The 26,144-nt window shown below is 46.6% G+C and overlaps 3 protein-coding genes across 14 annotated transcripts in view; 2 read left to right on the forward strand and 1 right to left on the reverse strand.

Moving 5' to 3' along the window:
• ryr1 (ryanodine receptor 1) overlaps positions 1 to 4,981 on the forward strand; it is a 119,986-nt gene extending 115,005 nt beyond the window's left edge. For all 10 annotated transcript variants that reach the window (XM_023961413.1, XM_023961415.1, XM_023961414.1 and 7 more), the window contains 10 exons: positions 530 to 572; positions 649 to 782; positions 857 to 917; positions 1,977 to 2,123; positions 2,206 to 2,340; positions 2,464 to 2,620; positions 2,709 to 2,773; positions 2,850 to 2,950; positions 3,847 to 3,898; positions 3,979 to 4,981. In XM_023961413.1, the coding sequence (XP_023817181.1) occupies positions 530 to 572; positions 649 to 782; positions 857 to 917; positions 1,977 to 2,123; positions 2,206 to 2,340; positions 2,464 to 2,620; positions 2,709 to 2,773; positions 2,850 to 2,950; positions 3,847 to 3,898; positions 3,979 to 4,074 (991 nt within the window). In that variant the 3' untranslated portion in view covers positions 4,075 to 4,981. The remainder of the gene's footprint in view (positions 1 to 529; positions 573 to 648; positions 783 to 856; positions 918 to 1,976; positions 2,124 to 2,205; positions 2,341 to 2,463; positions 2,621 to 2,708; positions 2,774 to 2,849; positions 2,951 to 3,846; positions 3,899 to 3,978) is intronic.
• A 1,245-nt stretch (positions 4,982 to 6,226) lies between these two features.
• Positions 6,227 to 13,065, forward strand: LOC101156514 (galectin-4). 3 transcript variants are annotated; one of them, XM_011482211.3, is made up of 14 exons: positions 6,241 to 7,320; positions 8,389 to 8,477; positions 8,802 to 9,006; positions 9,089 to 9,202; positions 10,028 to 10,069; positions 10,147 to 10,170; positions 10,235 to 10,264; positions 10,355 to 10,390; positions 10,465 to 10,500; positions 10,592 to 10,621; positions 10,705 to 10,734; positions 12,434 to 12,522; positions 12,588 to 12,753; positions 12,832 to 13,065. In XM_011482211.3, exons 1-14 carry the CDS (start codon positions 7,276 to 7,278, stop codon positions 12,973 to 12,975), a joined length of 1,080 nt encoding a protein of 359 aa, XP_011480513.1. In that variant the 5' UTR covers positions 6,241 to 7,275; the 3' UTR covers positions 12,976 to 13,065. The 3 variants fall into 3 exon arrangements, with proteins under 3 accessions (XP_023817068.1, XP_023817069.1, XP_011480513.1); XM_023961300.1 differs by having other exon boundaries at positions 6,227 to 7,320; positions 12,588 to 13,065; XM_023961301.1 differs by lacking the exons at positions 10,235 to 10,264; positions 10,355 to 10,390 and having other exon boundaries at positions 6,230 to 7,320; positions 10,462 to 10,500; positions 12,588 to 13,065.
• The window catches only part of axl (AXL receptor tyrosine kinase), a 36,208-nt gene continuing 23,125 nt past the window's right edge, over positions 13,062 to 26,144 (reverse strand). Inside the window, exons 8-19 of the mRNA XM_023961299.1 lie at positions 24,630 to 24,941; positions 24,493 to 24,510; positions 23,185 to 23,308; positions 22,999 to 23,090; positions 20,712 to 20,807; positions 20,560 to 20,637; positions 19,388 to 19,480; positions 19,167 to 19,288; positions 18,601 to 18,710; positions 18,307 to 18,466; positions 15,181 to 15,317; positions 13,062 to 15,058 (exon numbers count right to left, since the gene is read on the reverse strand). Of these exons, the coding sequence (XP_023817067.1) occupies positions 14,611 to 15,058; positions 15,181 to 15,317; positions 18,307 to 18,466; positions 18,601 to 18,710; positions 19,167 to 19,288; positions 19,388 to 19,480; positions 20,560 to 20,637; positions 20,712 to 20,807; positions 22,999 to 23,090; positions 23,185 to 23,308; positions 24,493 to 24,510; positions 24,630 to 24,941 (1,790 nt within the window). The 3' untranslated portion in view covers positions 13,062 to 14,610. The remainder of the gene's footprint in view (positions 15,059 to 15,180; positions 15,318 to 18,306; positions 18,467 to 18,600; positions 18,711 to 19,166; positions 19,289 to 19,387; positions 19,481 to 20,559; positions 20,638 to 20,711; positions 20,808 to 22,998; positions 23,091 to 23,184; positions 23,309 to 24,492; positions 24,511 to 24,629; positions 24,942 to 26,144) is intronic.

Genomic DNA, 26,144 nt, shown 5'->3' on the forward strand with positions numbered 1-26,144 from the left:
AGCCATCAGCGCTGTGTGGGTTTGAGTTCTGTAAGTGCAGTTCCAACCAGCAGGGCGCAGCAGACCTCAGGAGTGGGTCCTCTGCTGACTTAGTTGAACTCAAGAGTGGCAGAATGTTGGGATGATTCAGAAACTAGAGTCCAACTTCACCTGAAAGATGCAAGGAAATAGATGTTTGTGTAAATAGAGACTAGAAGCATCTGCCAGATCCTCTGTGATAAACCTGAGGCCTTGTGGATTCAACACGGCAGATTTTGACATTGATTTGGACTTTTTGTTAGATGCCAGTGAGGTAACATTGTCACCAGAATCAGAATACAAAGAAACATCCAAAATAGCACTTTAGTCAAGAAATTCTGGTAAACGATTCACTTTAACACTTCCCAAATTAAATCGTTAGCATTTTTACCCCAAGTGTACAAAACACCTTTTTCAGATATTCAACACCAGATTTTTCAAAAGACATTTCCTTCTCGTACGTATGTTTCAACCATTCCAAAACAGAATAAAAACGTCTGTCTCTCCCCAGGACCTTCCCCAACAACTACTGGGACAAGTTTGTCAAGAGAAAGGTGAATTTTCTGCATTTTTTTGTAGGAACTCTGCAGATGTTTCTCTCGAACCACCTCCTCTGTCTTGGCTCTTCAGGTTCTGGATAAATACGGGGACATTTACGGCAGAGAGAGAATAGCAGAACTGCTCGGCATGGACCTGGCGTCTCTCGATGTCAGCGCCATGACCCACGGAAAGAAACCCGAACCCGACACCTCGATGTTCAGCTGGTATGCCCCGCCCCCATCCTCTGTCATCAGCTCTGCTGTGACGGCAGGACAATAAGGATGTCTTCTCTCGGCAGGATAACTTCTATTGACATCAAGTACCAGATCTGGAAGTTTGGTGTCGTCTTCACCGACAACGTGAGTGGAGAAGCAGCAGAAAATGGTTGACATGATTGGATTTAACAGACTCTTTGACCTTTTTATGGCTCTTCTGTGCCTGATAAGTTTGGGGTTCTAGTTTGGGGGGGAAAGGGGGTGTGGTCTACTTGGTTCTTAAAGAACATTTCCGGTCTTAGTTTGAAAAAGCCTCCCTTGATCTCTGGCGGCACACTCAAACTCCTTCCTTGGATGCCCTTTGAAGCTGGAGAAATGGTGGAGTTTGGCCTGAAACGGGCAAACTCTTAGCCACAATGTTTACGATAAAAACTGGTGAGAATGGAGCCGGAAGCGGATGAAGCCACCATTTCTATCTGTGTCGTCATAATTCTCAGCTCGGCCTGGCCACAAACACTTTCTAGGCAGAACGGATTTGGATTTAGTGCTTTTGATCCACACAGTTGCTCCAAATTGACCTTTGACCCTGTCAGAAATGGAGAAAAATTGACTATGTCTCTGGAACGATTTTGTTTTTCTTTTAAAAAGAACAGACTTTGGTTACACTTTTATAACAAAAAAGTAATCAATGCAGAGTCATTTGAAAAGGTTTTATCGATCTACGCAAAGGTCAAAGGTCAGTATTTCAAGCCTGTCAGTAAGTTGGCCCCATCTTTTGAACAGTTTTGTTTTCCTTTTAATGAAAAGTCTAACAATTTTCACTGATCGGCCACAGTGTTTTAACCTGCTTTGCTTTTTTTTATACCTTTTAGAAATTATTTACAAAAGTATAAATATGCAGAACAAAGAACTTACTAAACCAGTTTAACTAAAAGTAAACTGCTCTTTAGTGTACCTGCTGCTGGAAGTGTGACCATAGAAATCCTTTTATGAGTCCGTGGGAGGGGCAGAGTCACTGGAGGTGAAGAAGTCCTCTGTGTTCTTAGATTTCTCCCCTGTAACTTCAGAAAACTGTATGAAGTGTGTTGCCTGTTTAAAAATGTCTAAAAGGACGTTAAGACAAGACATCAAGAAGATATGAGGAAGCCGGGGAGTTTTTTTTTTTTATAACAGACCTTACCCCCTCCCTCATTAACCCTTTAGACGTTCCTCTACCTGGTGTGGTACATGGTGATGTCTGTGCTCGGACATTACAACAACTTCTTCTACGCCTGCCATCTTCTGGACATCGCCATGGGAGTCAAAACCCTTCGTACCATCCTGTCCTCTGTGACCCACAATGGCAAACAGGTATCTGTGCTGACGCGTGCTGGGGCGGGCGGGCGGGCGGGCGGTGGGGAGTGCGTGAGCTGACGGCGTGCGCTCTGTGCAGCTGGTGATGACGGTGGGCCTGCTGGCGGTGGTGGTGTACCTCTACACCGTGGTGGCCTTCAACTTCTTCCGGAAGTTCTACAACAAGAGTGAGGATGAGGACGAGCCGGACATGAAGTGCGACGACATGATGACAGTGAGAGCTTGTTGTTGGTGGAGGGGGGGTGGGGGGTGGTGTGGTGGTGGTGTGGGGGGGGGGGGGGGTCACGATGGGAGGAGTTTCTGCTCTGTGAGGCTTCATTCTTGCCCCCCCCCGCAGTGTTACCTCTTCCACATGTACGTTGGCGTCCGTGCCGGTGGCGGCATCGGAGACGAGATCGAGGACCCGGCCGGGGACGAATACGAGCTGTACCGCGTGGTCTTTGACATCACCTTCTTCTTCTTCGTCATCGTCATCCTGCTGGCCATCATCCAGGGTGAGCGGCCCCCCCACCACCGAAAAACAAATGTCCCGATTTAGCAGAAAACTAAAGTTCTCGTCCCGTCTGTCCTCCACACCCTCAGGTTTGATCATCGACGCCTTTGGCGAGCTGAGAGACCAGCAGGAGCAGGTCAGGGAGGACATGGAGGTGAGTCCCCCCCCCCCCGAGGCCGTTCTAGCTCTGCATTGGCCATGTGACCTAAGCTGTTTTCTACCCCCACCAGACAAAATGCTTCATCTGTGGAATAGGAAGCGACTACTTTGACACCACGCCACACGGCTTTGAGACGCACACCTTGGAGGAGCATAACTTAGCCAACTACATGTGAGTCATTGATCCGGGCAGATGTTTGGAACCGTCTGGGCTTCAGTCTGCAGGTTTGTTCTCAGGACAGAGAACATCCCAGAAGGATGTCCAGTAGCAGTTTGATGGGTTTCCTTCTCAAAGAAGTGTCAGAATCACAACTTTATAAACTGTTTTTAAAGACCCACTCCGAGGAAAATGGTGTTTCTGGTGTTTTTAGCATTTGTAGCATTTCCATTTCATGGTATATAAAGAAAATAAGATTAAACCTGCATTTATTTTTAAATAATTTCTTTCAAAAATGCCAATGTGTGACGTAAAAAATCCGCCGCCCCGCTCCTGTGACGGCCCGCAAAAATCCACAATTAACTAAAATTATTTTTAAAAATAAACAACAACAAAAACATCAATGCTGCCTCCACATGGCACAAACCAGCGTCCTGCTTGTGCTTGTCCCAAGCCCGGTAAATGCAGACGCTAGTGCCAGGATGAGCATTCGGCACAAAACTTATAAGCCGTCTTAATTAGATCAAAGGAGACAAATATGACGATAGCGTGGTTTTCTATGCATTTTAGGGACTCGGAGGGATGAGACGCCCCAAAGTCTTTGCACAGCCAGACTTGCCCCCACCCCCGATATTCTACCTGCACCCCATGGTGGCGTTGGCTGGATAGCTCCAGTATTGCTCGCTGTTTTTGTTGCACCTGCAACGTTGTTGTGAGGGACCGTAAGCTAGCAGGATAAAGTGGATATGGATGGGTGACGGGAAGTGGAGGCGGGCGTGCCGCAACTTCTAAGAGGCGAATCTCTATTGCCCTCCTGATGATCAGAGTGGAACTTTAAGAGAGGAATTGTTTTTTCTTGAGTTCTTTAGGCTCCTAATCTAAAAAGAAATGTGAAAATGTTTCCCCTGCAGGTTCTTCTTGATGTATCTCATCAACAAAGACGAAACCGAACACACAGGCCAGGTCAGTGATCCTGAAAGTCCTCCTGACCTCATTTCCGATCAAACAGAAGCTGAACCCCTGCTTTGTTTCCCCGCCTTCAGGAGTCCTACGTTTGGAAGATGTACCAGGAGCGCTGCTGGGACTTCTTCCCCGCCGGAGACTGCTTCAGGAAGCAGTACGAGGACCAGCTCGGATAAACGTCCCCCATCCGGGTTCCACGCAGAGGAGACACCCATTTAAGGAGCTGAGCTTTCCGCCGTCATCACTTTCACGTCTTAGTCTCGTCTCTCACCTGCACTTTCCTCTGGTCTTACAAAGCTATGCACTCGTGACTCCCCTCTGTGCCGCCGGCAGCAGGACGCCGTCGGGCCGCCTCTGCTGCGTTCTGTCCTACTGGGATGGCCTTTGTGTGGCTGCTGCTGTAAACGTTCCGGTGCCTATAGCGATGTCACTGCTTCAGCCGCGCTGAGCTTCAGCCTCCTGAGGCGGGAAGCTGCAGCTCCGCCCTCTCTGGTGTCTCCCTGAAGACTCCCGCCTTTTTTCTTGCTCCTCTCCTTCAGACGGTGAAGGAAAGCTCCCAACGTGACGATGACGCCGAAGTCTTACCGACTTCCTGGCTGTGTGTTGAACACAAACACACATCCGGAGGTTTTTCTTGTCGACGCGCAGATGAGACCCTGTGTGATGTGACTTTATGCACAAACGAGTGCTTTAGAGGAAACCGGGAAGCATCTCCTCCAAAGTGTCTGATGAGCGTCTGCCTGGATGGAGGCTCGTGTTTTACACCAAACGTAGATGCACATATTTATTTTTCTTCGTGTTTTGATGATCCGACAGTCTTACGCTGAAACAAACGCTCGGTTTTGCTGTCAGAAGGAAACGCCCATTGTGGTCTTTGAGTTTTTTTTCCCTTTAAATGTTTTAGGATTCATTTTATTTTTATTTGGGATGTCAGACGGATGCATCTCTCTGCTGTTGTTTGAGCAGCGTGTGGATCCTCACTGCGGTTTCCACAGAACAGGTGGACGGAAGTGAACGGAGATCACTGCTCTCCTCTCATTTCAGCCTGTTTCAATACAGAATAAACAGATTATTTTAAGGAAAGCTGGAGCTGGTTTCTTGATTTACACGAACGGTTTTGTCTTTGATTCGTTTTGAGTCACTTAGTTCTTTTAAATAAAGTTTTGTCCAAATATTTCAGACTTTATTCCAAAAGTCTTTGCTAGTCTTCCCAAATATGTCTAGTAGTTGTTAAGCTACTAAAGCAATGATTTGACTTCCGGATTGAAGCATGTTTGAAAACAAACTATTTAAAGTCACGTCACTTCACCATGTAACCACTAGGGGTCGTTTTTCCTCCCTGTACTATATTTTTCAGATTATAAGATGTTTTGTTTTGTTTTTTACATAGTTTGGTTGGGGGGGGACTTAAAACCAGGTATGTTGTTCAAATTAATTAATAAATAGTAACTTGACTAGTTATCCTAGTAAATACTAGCTGATCTCTGACAGAAACATCCTGCTTTGTTTAGAGATCAAATCAAACTTTGTTTGTAAAACACTTTTCTGACAAAAATAGCAACATTTGTTTTACATAAAAACAATTTCCAAGATTAAAAACCAAAAAGCAAGACAAAAAAGTAAAAATTATAAAACACATACCCTCCCCACATACACACTCCACACAAACACAACCTCTCCACATACACACCCTTCACACATACACACTTCACACACACCCTACACACATACACACTCCACACAAACACAACCTCTCCACATACACACCCTTCACACAAAAACACTCCACACACACCGTACACACACACACACTTCACACACACACCCTACACACATACACACTCCACACAAACACAACCTCTCCACATACACACCCTTCACACATACGCACTTCACACACACACATCCTACACACATACACACTCCACACAAACACAACCTCTCCACATACACACCCTTCACACATACACACTTCACACACACCCTACACACATACACACTCCACACAAACACAACCTCTCCACATACACACCCTTCACACAAAAACACTCCACACACACCGTACACACACACACACTTCACACACACACCCTACACACATACACACTCCACACAAACACAACCTCTCCACACACACACCCTTCACACATACGCACTTCACACACACACATCCTACACACATACACACACACTCCACACAAACACAACCTCTCCACATACACACCCTTCACACATACGCACTTCACACACACACATCATACACACATACACACACACTCCACACAAACACAACCTCTCCACATACACACCCTACACACATACACACTCCACACAAACACAAAGTCAATGATGTGCTGCCCCAGCGTCTTTTAGAAGCTGTGGTCGGCGTGGTTACGTCGTTTTCGTGTTCGCCATGAAGAGGCGCTAGCAGACGAGACGTGCTATCCACAACAGGTTAACTTTGAATTTGACAGTTTGGCTAAAGTATTTAAATGTTCAAAAGTATGGTATTGCAATAAAAAGGTTTGTTAAATAGTTCAATTAAATGAAATGCTACTAAAAGAGTTAACTGAACAGTCAGGTCGGCCCTCACACGGTTCCTTGTCATCAGACCTGGCCCTTCGTTGCAAAAGCTTTGAAACCCCCTGATGTTGTGACGCTAAACGAGGTAAGTTTGGAGCAGAAGTGGTTTGATGCTCGATGATGTCGATTTCCTCCAAACGATCACTTAAGGAGGAAACTTCAACAACAAGCAGCAACTGAACGTCTTCCGCTGATCATTTCACACTTTTCTCTGATGGATCAATAGTTTAACTTGCGGCAACTTCTGTGTTTGTTAAAAGTTTGTTACTTTTGAAGTTTTCTCCATCAGGTGGTTGGAGTTCCTCTTGTTTTCACATGCAACAAAGTTCAAGAGTTTGTTATTCTGTGTTTTCTGGGCTCTAAAGCTTCATTTAGCCCTGGAAACGTTGGCTAATTCTACAGAAAGTTATGAAACAGTTGTGGTAAAGGTCACTCCTCATGACCTCAGACCATCGCCGTTTCATCTCCGTTGAAACATTTACTCGTGCTTGGAAGTCTTTGTTATTCTAGGATCGGCAGTAAGTCATGAATCTCTGTCGTTTCCGGTTTGTTCATGTGATTGATGAGTCTTCCTCCAGCCATCAGTCACGCTGCACTGTTCTGATGAAAGAAAATCTCTGTCAATGGCTAACGGAGTTGCCACACCTCTGTTTCCTTTGAGTCATCAATGCTGTCCGTGCAGAGGTTTTTCTGCATTAAACTTGCTGAGTTCTCCTCCAGCGTTGGTATAAAACCAAGCAGCTGCTGAACAAAACCCCATTTCTGTCATCCTTACCGTCTTCCTGTGAGCCGCCATGACTTTCGTCGCTCCTCCAGGCTACCAGCCGGTCTACAACCCTGTGAGTATCTCTGAGGAAGGTCAAATAAATGACACCTTTCTACTTTTTCTGTCATCTTTATCATCGAATAGCAGGTTTTCTCCCCTAAAAGATGCTGGGACAGTTTGCGCTTAAACGTGGCGCTTAAACGTGTTTTTTCCTTCATCTCTGTTTGTAGCTTTTTATTAAGATGTTCTTTAAACCCTTTAATGAAATCTATAAAAATACCTTTGAATATTAATTTTTATGAGATAAAAGGCTGTATCCATTATGATCCGTTGGTGTTTTTGTCATTTTTTTCTCACAATAATGCCAGCTTAAGATAAAAAAAAAAGTATTGAAGAGAATGCTTGAGAAAAAAGTGCCTTATTTAAAGTTGATCCACTGGAACTGGATTATAAGGAAGAAATTATCATTATATTATTTTAGTACTGCAGGTTGTAATGAAATAAACAAGTTATTCTCACCATAAAGTTATGAAAATTAGCTAAATGTTTCCCACCAAAACTGTTTTTTTAACTGAACGCTCAGAAAAATACAATACACCAATGCAATGTTACAAAAGTGAGAAGCAAAGGGCATAACACAACTTAAATGTATATTTAAGATACAATTATTCTATTCTACTGATGAAAATAGAAACTTAACTGATAATAATGATAAAAAGAATGACATTAAACAATAAAAAACACAAAAAAACAAAGACAAAGCGTAACTACACCTGAAGATTTACAGATGTTGCTAATTTGCCATTTTGAAATGAACAGGAAAAGCTTTTCTACTGCCCCTAGTGGACAGATGATGAACTACAGGACAGAAAACATGGACCGTCATATCCAATAGGTTTTAGTTTTTGAAATGTGTTGATCAAAAATTGTCAAATACAGTTCAGTCAGTCAGTCAGAATAGGGAGACACCTGAGTCAGCTAGTCAGCAGAAAGCAGAGCAGAGAGACCTGGAAAACAGAGATCCTGAAGACCAGGGTTGAGCAGATTAATCATCTGAACTCCACTCTCACATCCTTGAACATCTCCTGACTTCTTTTGAACTATCGTTTTGGGCAGACTCTCACTCTTTCTGGTGTTACAGAGAATTCCGTATCTCGGACCAATCCACGGAGGCCTGAGAGAAGGCATGTCCATCTACATCCAGGGCTCCATTCCTAAGGACATCTCCAGGTCACTGCCGAAAGCAAACATCTCACTGTCTCACCATTAGGTCCATTCTTTAGTGACTCATGTTCAGAGGTACTCATGGTTCCTCTGCTGGGCCGTTTGGGAACACCTTCTGTAATCTCACTGTGGGCGGGTCCCATTGTTTGGACAGTTTGATATCGCACACTTCCTCACGTGTCCCTCCTCTTCTGAAAACACTCGTATCTGGGTTGTCAAACACATAAATCACTGGACCCACATGAGGAGAGTTCTCCTCCTTTGTGCTCTGGGCTCCACCTGCACCTTTTGACCGTCTTTCCTCTCCCGCCTTATCTGGGACGCGGGCAGGTTCCACGTCAACCTGCGATGCAACGAGTCCGCGTCGGGCGACATCGCCCTGCACTTCAACCCCCGCTTTGACGGCTTGGACAAAGTGGTCTTCAACTCCTACAGGAATGGCTCCTGGGAGTCGGAGGAGAAGGTCCGCAGCATGCCGTTCACCGCGGGCCAGGCCTTTGAGACGGTCATCGGGGTCGGCGCACAGGGCTACGAGGTCAGAGGCTTCTCAGCGACCCACCCACCGCGGCAGGTTCACTCAGCTCCACCTTCTCACCTTCAACACAATCCGGTTTCAGGTTAAAGTCAACGGAAAGGACTTTCACACGTTCAAACACCGCCTGCCTGTGCAGGAGGTCCGTGGAATCCAGGTGGAAGGAGATGTTTCCGTCCAGAGCATCACCGTCATCGGGGTGAGTCTGCCTACGACCCACTTCTGCGTCCGGTTCAGCTGTTGTGCTGACGATGACAGAAGATTCTCATAGATCCAGGTGTTTGACGTTGACTTAAGGCTACGTTCACACTGCAGGCTGGAATGACCCAATTCCGATTTTTTTGCCCCATGCGACCTGTATCTTATCTTTTCATGACAGTCTGAACGACACAGATCCGATCTTTTCAAATGCAACCCAGGCCACTTGGGTATGTGGTCCTGAATCAGATACGTATCCGATCTTTTGAAATGCGACCGCCGTCTGAACGGCCAGCCCACATGTATCCGACCCGTACGTCATCGATACGCTTCAAACGTCATCATTCTGCATTGAAGTAGGCGAGAACGAGAACAAAAACAACAACCATGGCGGACGATGCTGTCAGGGTTTTGACTTTTTCCTTAATAAAGAGAAGAACCACACAGGAGATGAGAATTTTTGCTAGACTTCTGCAGAAGGAGAATCAGTCTGTCACAGCGCGAACTGTCACAGAGGCGTTCTGCCATCCTAGTGCATGGAGCCTTCTTTTATTGAGAACTGAAGGTTGCAGACATGAATGTGGGTCATCTAATCAGAAACAACAGGAATATCATATTCTTGTATAATCAGAACTTTTCAAGTCATTGTTTTCTTACTGAAAAGATAGAAATGAGACAATCATATTATGGAGATTATAGTATGCAAGCAAATGATAATTATATAACTCTATCAGATGCTGCTGAGACCAGTCAGTGGAAGGGAAGCGAGGTGTCACAGAATTCCAGCCGGAATATTTGAACGTAGTTGTTTCTCTTGTCTTCTCAGGGAGGAACAGCAGCGGGAGGAAATCCAGGACTCGGGATGGGGGTACGTCCCGCACGGATGTGATTTAGCAGAGGAAAGATTTGACAAAATGCTGAAGCTTTCTTTATTGTGATGTGCAGGGAGGATATCCAGGAGGAATGGCAGTAAGTGTTTGGAGACATCCGCATTCAAATGAGACACACGTGTAACGCCTCTCTCTTTTTGCAGCAGGGGGGATACCCGGGAGGCTGCATGGGGGTGAATGGACTCTTCTAACCTTTTACAATCAGAATCTCACAAAAAGGACTTTCAATCTGGAATAGCCTGAAATTGTTTTGCTTTTTTTAGGATGGCTATCCAGGAGGAAATGCAGGAGGTCTGGGGGTGAGGCAATCATTTCTGTTTCAGTAATGATTGTATTGTTTTACCATTTTAATGAATGACGGTTTTCTCTGCAGGGGGGATACCCAGGAGGCTGCGCGGGTGGAATGGGGGTGAGACATCATCTTAAAAAAATACTTTATGGTTAAAAAAAAACATGTATTTTCATGGCTAATGTTTCTTTTTTCTCCATTTTTTCTTCAGCCGGGAGGATTTCCAGGATCCAGTCTGCCTGTGGGGGCACAGATCAGTATAACGTCATGCGTACGAAGGGCCGATGCTTTTCTGCTGAACTCATGTTGTGTTTCTCTGCTCAGGGTTTGGGCGGACAGCCGATTCACAACCCAGTGAGTGAAATGATCTCATTTTCCTTCTAGAAAACTTTAAAACCAACATTTCTAAACATCTGAACACCGCCTTTTTTCCTGTTTTTATGCGCAAAACTTAAAGACCCACTCCCATCATCTCTTGATCTATTTTCAAAGCAATCCCGGGGATCTTTTAATTTAGATTTTGTACTGCTTTTGGCCAAAGTTTAAAAGCCTCAGTCGTATTCTAGGACACAGTTTCTGCAGAGCGGCAGTTAGAAATTCAACGTTGGAGCTTCTAGCGTATCTTCTTCGGCACAAATACGGTATTTTTTATTTTTTCAAACAGCAGTTTTTTGTCTGCTCCTGATTCACAATGATTTAAATGCAGAAAAACTTTATCTTCTTTATATATGTCCTCCATCATCAGTAAAACGCCACAAGAACACGTTAAAAACGCGATTTTCATCAGAGTGGGTCTTTAGCATGACTTGTGCTTGATGACTTGAGCGTCATCCATCCATGAAAAAAGGAGTTTTATTATTTTTGCAGATCCAAAATCATTCTAGACCAACACAAATGATTATATTCACAGCTGTATGGAAACAGCCAAGTCTTCCTGATCTCTGCAGCTCAGGGGGGTTAGTCCTGGTTAAAGCCGTGTCACACAGCCGCTACATATTACACGGATGAGGCAGCATGCCGGGGGAGCGGCAGCTGGGCCGATCCGTGAGAAGGGCACGGCGTGCCTCCAGAGTCGCATCCACGCCTGCCGTTCGAGCCACACGGGGAGAGCAATTCATCAGTGACTTGTGCATCAATTACGTAATATTAATTCTTTTATAACCTGGCTGCACGGTGGCGCAGTGGTTAGTGCTGTTGTCTCCTAGCAAGACCTGAAACAGAACTCCACCGGGGGGCCTTTCTGTGTGGACGTTGCACGTTCTCCCCGTGCATCCCTGGGTTTTCTCCGCAATCTCCGGCCTTCTCCCACCGTCCAAAAACATGCTTCATAGGTTAATCGGTTACTCTAAATTGTCGCTAGGTGTGAATGTGAGAGTGATTGTGGCCCTGCGTCAGACTCAGGACCTGTCCAGGGTGTCCCCTGCTTTTGCCCGAAAGGAACACAAACGGGTTCAGAAGAGGAAAGGTCATACATCCGTGGTTTATGCGTGAAAAAGTCTGTTAGACATGTGTAGACTTTTATTGGAAAGCCACAAATGTGCGTACGCAGCTAGCAAAAAATCACGCACCATTGCGTGAGATTTACGAAACAATTACGTATAAACTATGTAAAACATGCATAAACATTTTTGAACAGCTCAAAACCGAATTCACGTACAGATTCGTCTGCCAAAACCCTCGACGCACATCTGCACACGTGGACCAATGGCGGACTCAAGAAACGCTTGTGAATGACGTATATCACGCATGGATCACGAAAGACCGTCACTTCATGCGTGGAAAATGCGCAAAATGTACGAATTGACGGTGTGACGCGGCCTTTAGTCCTTGGTGCTGTGAGTTACTGCAACCACATGGGGGCGCTTTCCGGAGTTTCTCTTTGTCCAGGTGAAAGCTGAGGGTCGGGTTAGGAATAGCCCATGTGAGGAGGAGTAGCTGTTGTTCCCCTAGAGGAAGGAGCAACAATGTGGGTTTAGTCTCTCCCAGTCCACCGGCGGTCCATCGGTGGACGAATCTCCTCCTGCAGACTCACGTCGGACTCTGATGTTTTCAGGCTGTTCCCTTCTCCACCATGATCCACGGAGGAATGCACCCCAAGAAGACCTTCATCATCCGAGGCAGGGTGCCGTCTGGAGCGGACAGGTGCGTCTCTGTCACCTGCACGACGGCCGAGTCACAGCAGCTCTAACCGTCAGCTGTCGTCGTAGGATGGCCGTCAACTTCGTGGCGAGCGGGTCCGGGAACACGGCCCTCCATTTGAACCCCAGGGTGAAGGCGGGGGAGGTGGTTCGCAACAGCAGGATTGGGGGCGACTGGGGCAAAGAGGAGCGCCAGCTCAGCACCAACCCCTTCAGGGAGGGGCAGTTCTTTGACGTACGTGAGAGCGCCGCGGAGGTGAGTTCTGGTGCAGACGCGCCGTCCTTTTCAGTAAATCCTCCATCTCGCTGCCAGATGTCCATTCGCTGTGGAAACCAAAAGTTCAAGGTGTTTGTGAACGGAGAGCATCTGTTCGACTTCGCCCACCGGATGTCCTTCTACGAGATCAACATGCTGGAGATCCGCGGCGACGTGCAGATATTCTACGTCCAATTTTAGGACGTTCTCTGGACGCACTGACGTCATGTGAGAATACGATCTGTGCCGAGATACGACACGACTCGAATAAAAAGAAACCACCAAAATCGAGGAATCTCATTTATTTTTATTGTAAAATACTGTAGAAAGGTTTGTTTGCATACAAAGACAATAACTGTACAGTCTTCTCCAAGTACAAAACATCGGTAACAGGTGAAACATTCCAGACGTGTTTTTAATGCAAAATACTGGCTCTCTGAAGGCAGTTTGGAAGAAAACAGCACCAAAAGAAATCAACTTTAACCCTTGTGCTATCCTATGGGGTCAAGATGACCCCCCCCTTACATTGACGTGTTCTCCCTACCATGACAAAGGTGGATAAAGGTGGAAAGATTTCATGGACACCAGTGAAGATCACAAATCATTGAAGAAAAAAGGTTCAGAGCACTGTCTAGTGGGTCTAGATGACCCAACTCCCAATGTCAAAGTGCCTAGGACAGCACAAGGGTTACACAGCCGATGGTTTGAAGATCACGACTGTTGTGTTTGTGCTCAGATTACACCGAAAACAAAAACAGCGCCTCAAAAAAAACATTTTTTTCCCCAAAATATGTGCAGGAACTTGTTTTTAGGATTAAAAAAAAACTATGCAAAAGGTCTACAGATTCTCTATCCACAAAAATAAGTGCATATATGCAAAGATTTTACTGCTGGACTTCCCAAAGTCTTTTCTGTTCTCTGGCTTAAGGAATAGTTTGGAGGAGGGCTTCAGCAGAACAAAATCATCCAAAAATGTCCTTTAAAAAACTGAAAGATCCAAAAGTCTAAACACACAAAAACATTAGTGCAAAGTTGTAGAAAATGTCAAAAAGAAAAACAATAAAAAGGTGTAACAACACTGTGCTTGAGTCAAAAACAAAGCTGAAGAACCCGTCCTTCGTTTGGAGAATCCGTGCCGTCTCACAGACCACCCCCCCTGGACCGCACCTGTTTGGACCGGCTTAGCCTCAGCAGAACCGCAGCCTCTGGAGATCCGGAGCTTCCTGAGTTTGTCCGATCCCGTTTGTTCTTCAAGGATCTCAAAGGAGAACTTAGCAGTAAAACCCAGGTGGATCCGGACGTTTGAAAGCCTCGTCTGGAACATCAAATGTTCTCCCAGAAACCGTGGAGGCTCCTCCCACTGAAGTCTGAGATTTTATTGGTTAGTTTGCTGTTCAAAAATAACTTTTATGCTTTAAAAAAGTGAAACTAATTAGTCATTTTTCTTTTCAAAACTAATATTCAGGATTCGGGTTTTAAAAAATCTTTTGCTGCTCATCCTGAGGATGAGCCCGCCTCCTTTCCCAAGTAGGGGTGGGGTTTCTATCTGGGCATGCTCAATTGGTTCCGCAGAGGTTTGTTGTGTTTTTTGGGCGTGACCGCCCGGCTCCACGCCGGTGGACGGACGCCACCGATGGTCTGCAGCTGTCTGCGCTTGTCGTACCGACAGGAAGTTCAGTCTGACTCGTGAAAAGAGGTGGCGGTCCTTCCCGTGAAAAGCGCCATGTGTAAAACGTGGGGGCGCGCGTCCCAGCCTGCAGACGGCTGGGGGGAGCTCTCCCCGCCGGGACGGCACTCTTTGGCAGTGATAGGTTTGGGCAGCTCAGAGGAAGTCCTCTACTGCCAGGGCATCTTCCTGTCCCTGTCCTCCCGCAGCTCAAAGGGGGGGTCCGGGGTCAGGGTGGGGGTGGAGTCTCGGGACGGCTGCAGGGGCAGCGTAGCCGTGGACGACGACACCGGCATGTCCAGGCTGTCCAGGGAGTCCGAGAGGGGGCGGTTGGTCTCGTGCTGGGGGCAGAGGACGTAGCGGTTGGGGTGGTGGACCTCCACCGTGGTCACCGTGTCGCGGCCTTTCAGGCAGAAGGGGGGCAGTCCCCCAAGGGGGTCACGGCCACCCACGGCTCCCAGCTCCGTGGAGGACTCGTCCATGTTGACGTACAGAATCTCGTCGGGGTCCTGAGGATCCGGCAGGTCCTCCAGCGCCTTTTCCAGCTCGCAGCGCAGCGCCTCAAAGGAGGGGCGGTCCTTGGGGCTCAGCAGCCAGCAGGAGAACATGAGAGAATATCTGGAACGCCAACAACACAAATAATCACTCATGGTCTGAGAACATATGTCAATAAATAAATAAAACAGATCCATTTTTGGCCTGAAGCTGTCACAGCAGTTGTGGTTTTCGTCACCACTTACATCAAGTCCAGGCAGTCTGGCGGCTGTTTGAGGCGGTTTCCCTGCCTCAGATAGTCGTAAATCTCGCTGTTTTCCACACCGGGATACGGCGTCTGACCCCGTGTGGCGATTTCCCACATGGTGACCCCGAATGACCACTGAGACAGAGACACACAAACAGGTGAGAAGTTTTCTGGAAAGAAAAAAAACCCTCAGCTGGGGGTTTATCCGGGATTTGGAACAGGGAAGCATGTGGAGAATTTCCTGTGCATCATTCCTGAAGCATGTTCAGGATTAACAGCTGCTCCCTGCTGGTGTCTGCGGCACACGCACACACACACACACACACACACACACACACACACACACACACACACACACACACACACACACACACACACACACACACACACACACACACCCCAGCAGTGGCTCAGGTCAATGTTGGAACTACTGTTGAAGTCCTGGAAGGATTTGACACATTCCGCAGATTAACACCAGTTTTTTCATGACAGTCAAATTCTCTACTAGTTTAACAAATATTTTGATTTTACTAGTAATCCAAAACTGACTAGTAACTTTTATTTACCTTCGTCGCAACGGTGGATTTTCCTCTCAAATCTACCCGCCCTTCTGTATTTAATCCTTTAGCATCAGAGCTTCCGTTTTTATGTTCTTTTGACTTCCGTAGTTTGATCATATTAATGTTATTCCAGAGGATTCTTTAGTAACGTAAAACGATGCACATCGACACAAAGCCCGTATGAAAAGTTTTTTTTCTTTTTAATGTCTGAAAAAGCTGATTCTTGTGGATCTCGTAAACGTTCAGAGTTACGGTACGTCAAAGTGATTTTAGGTTTTCAATGTAGGCGTCACCTGCGACGCCTCTGAACATGTTGGGTTTCACGCGAAAGAGATAAAAAAAAAACATTTCTATTTTTTTTAAAGAAGACAAAAAGAGAACTTTAGCAATACCTACAAAAAAACACCAACGTACCGTAATTTCCGAATTGTAAGCCGCTGCTTTTGTCACACGCTTTCAGCCCTGCGGCTTATTCAATGATGCGGCTAATTTATGCATTTTTGTCTTCTTTTTGTTAATCCAGTTTTTCTAACGGCCGCTAGGGGGCGCTCGAGCAGAAGGGCAAGAGTGAGACAGGGGGAATACGGTATATGTGTCGAGGAAGACGCAAGTTTACTGTAATTTGTGAGTGAATAACACGAACAGACCCTCAGTCTGAAAAGTCCGCCGTCACCTACGGGTTTGGAAAAGCCGGTCTGCTGCGTGACGGAGAGGACAGCGCAACCTCAGGAGCTTTTTCAGCACATACACATCCTCATTCTACAACATGTTTCAATGTTGGCACATGTGTACAAAATGGTCTATCCTTTAAAATGTCATGGGTGCGGCTTATAATCAGGTGCGCTCTATAGTCCGGAAATTACGGTACATCAAAGGTCTGTGAAAATTTGAAATAAGGAACTTCTCTGCTCTATTGTATTATATTTACAGTTTTATTCTATAATTTGGTGTATTTATATGAAAGGTTTTTGTGAAAATTCCCCTATTAAAGGGGTTCAGCCTGTTGGCAAAAAAATGTATAAATAAATTTAAATAAAAACGCCATAACTTAAGGTTTCCCTCCTCTGGTCTGATTATCTACTCCAAGATCCCACAATCCTCAGCTTAAAACGACGTTGAAGCGCATCGCTGCATCACTACTGAAGACCAGTATGTCTACATGTAAAGTGTCAATCACTCGTGGAACAAGGACGCATTATTTTGTTGCTTTTCCTCGTTAGTTCACCTTTGTGCCGTGTCTCCTGTACAAAACACCTTCAGTTTATTCCATAAATCTTCGTTGATCAGATCTTTGTTTTCATTCCAGAATCCTGGACAGATTTTTCTGTGAAGGTTTGAACTTTGAGAGTTTAAAGAACATCAGAAATGTGATCTGTGGTCCACTTGTGTCCCACATAGTTTGTGCAAAAACGGCTCTGGCTTCTTCTGCGTTAATTTAGCATTTACGGTACATGGAAGCCAAAACAAAGGGGACTTTTCTTCATCTCTGTAATTCAATTCCAGCGTTAAAACGACTATAATGGCGGATAACAATAAAGATGACTGCTTCATAGAGTTCATGTGTTTTTTTAAAGAACATAATCTCCGCGATAAACAAGGGACCCCCGTTACCCCAGGTTGAGTAAAAGCCCCCTGAAACTTGGTTTTCCTTCATTTTCACTGGAAATTGTTGTTGTTTTGTAAAACAAAAATCATAAATCAAACCACAACAGACCCAAAAGTTGATGTTTGAACCAAGTCCTTCTGTTCTGCTCATTTATCTTTTATTCACTTTCCCTTCTTATCCATCTATCCGTAACTTTCTGTCCTCCTGAACTTTTCCGATCCGTCCGTTTTCACAACTGAGCTCTATTCTTCTTAATTTGTCAATTTCCTTAGATTTTTACTCATTTTCTTGTTCCATCATTTGTTTCTCCTAACCAAACTTTACTCATCCATCCATTCATCCATCCATCCATCCATCTTTCCATCCATCTTTCCTTCCATCCATCCATCATCCATCCATCCATCCATCCATCCATCCATCCATCCATCCATCCATCTATCCATCCATCCATCCATCCATCCATCCATCATCCATCCATCTTTCCTTCCATCCATCCATCCATCTTTCCTTCCATCCATCCATCATCCATCCATCTTTCCTTCCATCCATCCATCTTTCCATCCATCCATCCATCTATCCATCCATCCATCCATCCATCCATCATCCATCCATCTTTCCTTCCATCCATCCATCATCCATCCATCTTTCCTTCCATCCATCCATCATCCATCCATCTTTTCATCCATCCATCTTTTCATCCATCCATCTTTCCATCCATCTTTCCTTCCATCCATCCATCCATCCATCTTTCCATCCATCCATCCATCCATCTTTCCTTCCATCCATCCATCATCCATCCATCCTTTGATCCATCCATCCATCCATCCATCCATCCAATGTTCACATGTCTTCCTCAGCCATTCCTCGTCCGTCTTTGCCACCAGTTCGTGATCTATTTCCCATAATTCCCTTGTGATTCTCCGGACTGAGCCTTCGAGTTTGTGTTGTGGGAACTAACCACGTCGCTCTTCGTGGTGTAGACGCGATCGGCCAGGCTTTCGATGGCGATCCATTTGACCGGCATCTTGGAGATGCGGCCCTGCCTGTAGTAATCGCCGTTGTAGATCTTCTTGGAGAGGCCAAAGTCGGCGACACAAACGTTCATGTTCTCGTTCAGCCTGAGTCAAAGAGAGACGATTGAGACACCGAGACACTTGTGTTGGGTCACATTTCAGAGCAGAAGGTCGTTGGGCAAGAACAGAAAGGACAAACAGGAAGTGAGACAGAAAAGTGGAAGTGGGGATTTCCTTACATGCAGTTCCGTGCAGCGAGGTCTCTGTGGATGAAGTTCTTGCTGCTGAGGTACTCCATCCCTCGGGCAATGTCGGTCATGAACTTGATCAGCATTTTTGATGGGAGGTACTGCAGGACAAAGCAGACGCTGGGCTGAACTTTCTTCCTGCAGCTCATGTTCTGTGCAGCAGAGGGCGCCAGAGGGCCTCTTTCTGACTGGCTCCTCCTCCTGCTCCTCCTGGTGGCCCGGTTCCACTCAGAACCGTCTCTAAAGTTGGCCAACCTTGCTTGTGTTTCAGCATTTTACTCTAAGTCTTGCTTTGATTGGAGTTCAGGGACCCCAAACATCACGTCATCCATCTCTGTTGGTGCCGGATCCTGAACTCTCACGCCTGTGATCTCAGAGTGTGTGGGCTGCTCTGAAAAAAAGGCGTGGGTGGAGACGCAGCTAACAATCCCTTTACTTCTGAGCTGAACTCTGGATCTGGTTCTGCTGACACACAACGGCCTGAACTTCTGAACCGGCATTCATTAGGCTGTGAGTGAAAGTTTGACTCTGCTGGTGTTGTTTGTGGGGAGACTCACCACAGGACAGTCCCCCAGCCTGGAGTACAGCAGATAGCTGTGCAGGTCTCCGTGTTTCATGTAGGGCAGGATGACCACGGGAGACGGGTAACCTTCGCTCTCCACCGTCTGCAGACACACACCTGCACAAACATGCTGTGTGAGCGGGTTCACGCTGCTTCTGCCAAGCGTGCACGCATCACGACCAGATGCACCGACGCTCCGCCGGAGCGGCTTCTCACCCAGCAGCCTCATGACGTTGCCGTGGTCGAACTCCTTCATGCAGGCGGCTTCGCGCAGGAAATCCTCCATCTCTGAGCGAGTGCAGATGGCAACTGCAGAGAAGCCGTTCACAGGTGAGACGTGGACAGAAAGACGGCGTCATGAGGCCGGCCATCTTCTGACCTATTGGTCTGTTCGTGGTTCATTAGTAATCCACGTCTGAGTTGTTGGTGGAAACGTAAGCCAATGCTCGCTTCCCAAGATCCTTTACACGCTCTCCCACTAGCTTACAGCCCCTTACAACCCCAACCTAACATTAGCGGTGCAACAAAATATGTGGCAGTGATGTTGGAGCCATCCAGCCGTACAGTTTAGATCCAGACTCCAGGTCAGACGTGGAAAACGTTCATGGATCTATTTGTCTGCAGGTGGAGGCATCAGAATGGAGCGGAGCAGGGAGCTTGTGGCTTGCCGTAGTAGTTTTAAACAGCGCTCTTTCATCTGCTCCTGATTCGCAACGATTTGTGGCTTAATTTCCTTTTAATACGTCCTCCATCATCAGAAAAACGCCACAAGAAAACGTGAAAACGCCATCGTCTTTAAAGACCCGCTTTGATCATCGTTCTCAGTGATCATTTACAATGGTGCCATTTTTGGCCAAAATCAGCAAACCTGTGTTGTTTTCTAGGACATAGTTTCTGCAGAGCGGCAGGAGTTCAGCAGTAATCCACCTCTGAGTTGTGGTTAGCACAGGGCAACCCCGCCCCCTTTCCCTTTACCTGTTACGTCACAAACACGATCTTTTCCAAGCTGAATTGTTTTTTGTCTGCTCCTGATTCACAACGTTTTGATTAAAGACATTCAACTTTACGATTCATTTTCTCTCTATGTCATCAGAAAAACGAACATGTTACAAACGCCGTTTGTGCGTCTATGATGAAGCGTTTTCAAGGAAAAGTCAAAAGCTGCTCTCTTTTAAAACAATGACATTAGCTCGGCGCCACAGTTTCTCCAACAAGCTTTCTCTTTGTGCCGTTCTGATCAAACGCTGAGATTTTTGCCACCAGCACTTGCTCGGCTTTGACCCGGGGATCGGCCCTCGAGTGGCCTGTGCCCCCCCCCCCCCCCCCCCCCCCCCCCAGAAGAAGGGCCTCATTGTGGGGGATGCTGAGAGCTCTGGCTGTCTACTCACTTTTCATGGTCTTCACAGCGACCTTCAGAACGGCGTCCTCCTGAGAGAGCAGCCCCTCCATGACCGAGCCGAACTCCCCTGCAGAGACACCAAGGCCGGACGTGAGCGCGGCGCTCCCAGAGCCGGCAGCGCGGGCGCCGACAGGGCCTCACCTTCCCCCAGAGTCTTCCCCAGGGTCAGCTTGTGGCGGTCCACCATCACGTCCTGCAGCTTCTGCTTTAGCTCGTCACTGATGCCCAGACTGTTGACTGCAGAGAAAGAGCCAGGATTAAGAGAGAAAGCAGCCAACAAACGTCCAAAACGACAACGCAGAGCCAAACGCCACAACGTGACGCACAAACGTCTGATGACAACAGTCTGAATCAGCAGCTTTATTCGGCTGCATCTGCAGTTCTCCTCACATGAAACATTCAGGTCTCAGTTTTGGGAACTCAGCTGCAAACGTTTCTTTCTCGAGAAACAGGTTTGTGGGATTTCTTCACTGCGTTTGATATTTCTCGTGGGGGGGCAGTGAGGTGAAGTCACCATATCACTCTGGAGCCACATCCCTCATTCAATGACATTGGTTCCTCTCTTTTTTAAGAGTGTTTGATCCAACCATGGAATGGAACTCATGACCTTCCAGTCTGTGGGTGGACACTGTCCCGCTTGGCCAAAAAGTCTTGGAAGCCTCAGATCAGTATTTGCCGTTGATCCGTTTGCATTTTACCTCCACAGCTGCTTTTATTTCACATTTAACTGAATCTCCTTGAGATTTTTATCTTATTTTTTCACATTTTTTGTACCCTGTGACACTTTCCCGACCCCCCCAGCCCCCCCAGCCCATGGTCTGCTGAACAGAAATCTACTCGACATGTCTGAACACAGAATGAACCAGCAGGAGAAAAACCGTCCTCCTTCAATATTCTGCAGCTAAAATCTGGAACAGCCTCCCTGAAGTCGTAAGACAGGCCTCTTCTGTGTTCATGTTCAAATCTAGACTTAAAACATTTCTGTTTAGCCGTGTATATGACTGAAAGGTCCTGTCTGCACTTTTCTTTCCTTTCCTTCCTTTATTTTTAAATCAATTTTCAATTTTTTTTTTCTTTTCTTTTAAAGTAAATTTTATGTTGATTATTTCTATGATGTATTGTGATTTTAATGCATTTTTCTGTTTTGTGAAGCACCTTGAATTACTTTGTGTACGAATTGTGCTATACAAATAAACTTGCCTTGCCTTGCCTTGCCTTGCCTCGCTCATCGCTTAACCCCTCCTTCATTTCCACCCCCCCTTTCATCCGAACCTTCTCGATCTCCTCGTTTCAGTTTCTTTTGCACTCGGATCCTCTGAACGGCTCCGGCGCGTCAAGACTTGCGCACGAGGACAAGCAAAGCGACCCAGCTGTGTTTACAGGTCTGCATGTGGTCTGTCATCATGCAGGTTCATGGAGCTGCAGCCTACGGCAAGTCAACAGGGTCAAAGTTGATAGTACCTAGAATGCAAGACGCTGCCTTACCAATGCTTACCTCTTGCACAATAATGGTACATTCCATTTTCATCCCATCTCTTAAGGAGGCCGTCCGTGTATAAAAGGAGACAACAGTGGTAACCTTAAGAAGCGGTCACTCCTGGACGACCTTCTACATACCCCACATACATTTTATTTGTGTTTCTATAAACATACTCTGCACATTTAAATGTATTAATTAGATTTTCCATGACTATTATTAAACTGTTGACGTCATTTCCTGCTAAAAAAAACAGTGAACTTTATCATAAAAACCTAAATTTAGACACATCTGCTTTTCAGTAATTTCTTCGTTTTTACATCCGTCTAGGATTTAGATCATTTTTAAGCTAGTCTTCACCCCCCCCCCACCCCCCACATATTTTGTTCAGTAAAGCTCTCAGTATAATCTATCTATTCTATATTTATATATATGCGGAAAAGGTTTTAGATGTGACTTCCTGACAGGAATATATGCAAAAGATTGAATTCTTCTTTGGCACTTTTTGCTGCATAAATGCTGGATTTTTGAGCCTACCGGCTTGCCATAGTTCCTGCCTAAATCCAAACCCTTCTGATTGGACCTTTCTTCATCTCTGATGGTCAGGCTGCACAGTTCCAGCTTCATGAAGGACCTGCGGCCGTCAGAGGATCTCAGCTGCTCTGACGAGCACCGACTGACGGAACACTCCGGGTCTGTCATCCCAGCTGTGGGCGGAGGATAAACTCCTCGCCATTCCTGGCTTTGATCAGCCAAACAAACTTTGGATGTGATTTGTGTGACGAGGACAGAGCTGGCTTTGTTTCCAGATCCACCAGTCTGGGATGAGAGGGAACGCTGTGCTTCCTGTGGGGCGGCATTCCTTCGAGGAACGCTGCGTGCGGCGAGCCCCGACTCGCCTCTGGAAGCTTCTGCTGCAGCTGAAACGTCTGGGAAAGCAGAGGGACTCACGCGTGGCTTCGGTCGTCCTGCGGCTGTAGGTGCGCCGCGCCCGGTACCTGACCACCAGCTCCCCGCTCTCCATCATGGGCTCGAAGGCCTCCCTGTGGGGGCGAAGGAGCACAACATGTCAGAGCGGAGGACGGGGACAGGAAGCAGAAAAAACCCCGGTTCGACTCCTTTGAGGGGCCAACGCACCCGAAGCGCGTCTCTTTGCGCCGCAGCTTGGCCACGTAAACGGCCATGAGCACAGCGATGGCCATGGCGCCGGCGATGGCCATCACCACATACCACCAGTGCCAGGAAAAAGCCGGAGGCGTCCCTGAGGGGGGGGGCGGACAAAAACATACCATCAGTTCAGGAAAAATCAAGCAAACTGAGAAGTATTTTTCTTTTAAGACTTTAGACAACATTTGATGAAGACCTAAACTGCTGCTCCTCTTCCTCTAAAACCCATTCATGTTCACACCGGGCGCAGAAACGCACATTCAGGCGACCACTTCCAATGAAAAGTCTGTAAAAGTCTGTGCATTTGAGCATTTCAGGTCTGATTTTGGGCTGGAATTCTATGACGCCAAGTCCTTCACTTATTGGAATAGAGCTGTGAACACGAAAAGAACAAGATTCACCAGATTGGAACCGCTTTGACATTTCACACCAAGACTGTAGGTGTGTGCGCCATTGGGTAACCCCCCTCTACATACGGGCTCTTGAACGCACATCACATGCCCGGTGTTTAGGCAGCATCTCTGATAACCGGACTGAATGTGACATTAACCACAAGAAAGGATTTTACTTCCGGCTCAAACCAAAGGAAGTCAATTCGGTCGCCATTTTTTTGTGATCTGGACGTCGGCATGTTGCCACCAGACGTCGTCAGGAAGCAGTGATTGGTCCAAGTCGGTCTGAGTCATGGTTTCTACGGCAACCACTCTCACCAATCAGGAGTGAATTTCTTGAAAGGCCACATTGTACGTTTTGAACATTGGGCGTGGGGGCAGGCTCCACCTACTTTTATTGAGGCATCTGATTGGTCCATTTATAACTTAAATAACTAAGAAATATCATGAAAGAAATGAGGATTATCAAGAACATGTTCACATGGTTCTTCTGACCAATAGAATGACTCTATCGACGTCTATGGGGTTACTTGGAACCAACAGGCACTTCCTGTATGGAACAGCAGGGGGAGGAGTCACTCAGTCCAGTTCTCATGTACAGTCAATGGCTAATACAGCCCTTCATGCCCTTTCTTTCCATTCTCTTCTTCCTCACACCTTTTTCTGCCTTTTTTCCCCTTTGTTTTCTCTTTTTTGTTGTCTGGCTTAAAACAGACAAAGCAAACCGAGATGACCCCCCTCCCCATCCCCCCTTTCCCCTCTTCCTGTTTTCTCTTCCTTCCTCTTTTCTAAATTAAGGAGTCACAGAGGAACTCGGCAGGAGGACTTCCATCCGTCACGGTGACCTCCTGTAACGTTTACCGGGACGGGAACCGTCTGGACTCACCGTGGATCCTCTCTGTTCCTGCGGGACGAAGAAAAGCTCGTCAGTTTGTCAACATCAGAGACGACAAATCCGACAGAATTTACGCCTCCACACCCTCCTCGGTGCCTCTCGGGGTTTGATGTCGACGTTTGACTCACCGGAAGGCGTGAGCACCAGCGTCTGCATGGGGGTCCAGGGCCCCAGCCCCGTCGCCGTGTAGGCGCACACCCGGAACGTCACGTTGGACAGGGGGGCAGTCAGGTTGATGGACAGCACCGTGTCCAATCCGGTGCTAACAGTCCGGGAGGAGGAGGAGAAAGCAGGTCCCTTGTTCTCTGCAGAGGGGGTGCTGTACTCCACCAAAAAGCCCTGGAGTTCTCCGTTCAGCTTCCCCCGAGGAACCTCCCACGCCAGCAGCACCTCGGTCCCGTTGGGTGTGGCCGTCACGTTGCTCGGCGGGTTCTCCGGCACTGAAACACAAACGTCAGATGTGTGGCTCAGGTCCTGACCCCCCCCTGATGTGTTCCTGCCTTTGCAGGAGGAGAAATCCTCCTCCCACCTCCACCTTCTCTGGATTCCTCCACCCTCAGAGGAGGGGAAGCCTCGCTGGAGAACATGCCAGAGACGGTGCATGGAATTCCTGCACGTCCCCAGTTAGGATTTATTTTCTCTAAGACCAAGAATTCCAAGAAATCCCAAAGAGACAGACTCTATTTATTGCAGTTGGAGCTTTTTTCTTTTTTTTCCTGACGCTGACGCTGCCTCTGAGCTCAGCGCCGACAGTTTGGAGAAACCGAGAACGGATGATGCTATCGGCGCCGTGATCGTTTCCACATGTGGATTCAGATCTGCCCGCCAGCGGCAACGAAAACAACCTCAGAGCCAAGTCCAGCGGAGAAGTGTGGCTCCACCTTTCTCCACCCACCTCCAGCTTTCTATTCTTCCAACCGGCGAGATTCCATCTTTTCTGCCCTTCAGAAGTTTTATCCTCTGAAACTTTCACGTTTTTTTCTTTTACTTTGTTTCTCACTGAAGTGTCTTCTCCTGGAAAGAAGCGTCACGAGAGAAAACACTTCTATTTACAGGAAACTTTGGGCGACTTTGGTTCAAATGACGATGAAAACAAAAGAAACATTCACAACTTTATTTATACGAGCGACCAAACTGTCTGGAAAGTGGCTCCTGCTCTGACAGACATAAGTAGATCCTCTCCATTCCACAGAGATTACCCAATATAAGCCAAAATACCCATCCGCTCCTGACAATCCTCTCATTCCATCGTCCTAGAAGCTCAGATTTTCTAAAAACTCTTCTCACATCTAAAAGCCGGGTTTTCTGAAAGTTTTTTTATTTTTCCTTTCAGCCTAAAAAATTGAACCCTAAACCTTTTCCAAACTCTCCCATGAATTTCATAACTTGAAGAATGACAAAAAGAGATAATTATTTCAACTTAAAGTAACTTTATAAAAAAAAAAAGAAAAAAAGTCAATTCTTCAAAAAGTGAAACGGGATGTACATCTGACAGAAAGTCGCTTTTAGGGGCTGAAAATTTGCTGAATGGTCAATGGTGTATAGTTATAAAGCGCTTTTCTAACTTCCCAAAGCGCTTTACACTCACACAGACATTCACACACTGACGCGTTCAGTGTCTTGCCCAAGGACACATGGGCGGG

This window comes from Oryzias latipes, chromosome 13, assembly GCF_002234675.1.
Source record: "Oryzias latipes chromosome 13, ASM223467v1".
Classification (NCBI taxonomy): Eukaryota; Metazoa; Chordata; class Actinopteri; order Beloniformes; family Adrianichthyidae; genus Oryzias; species Oryzias latipes.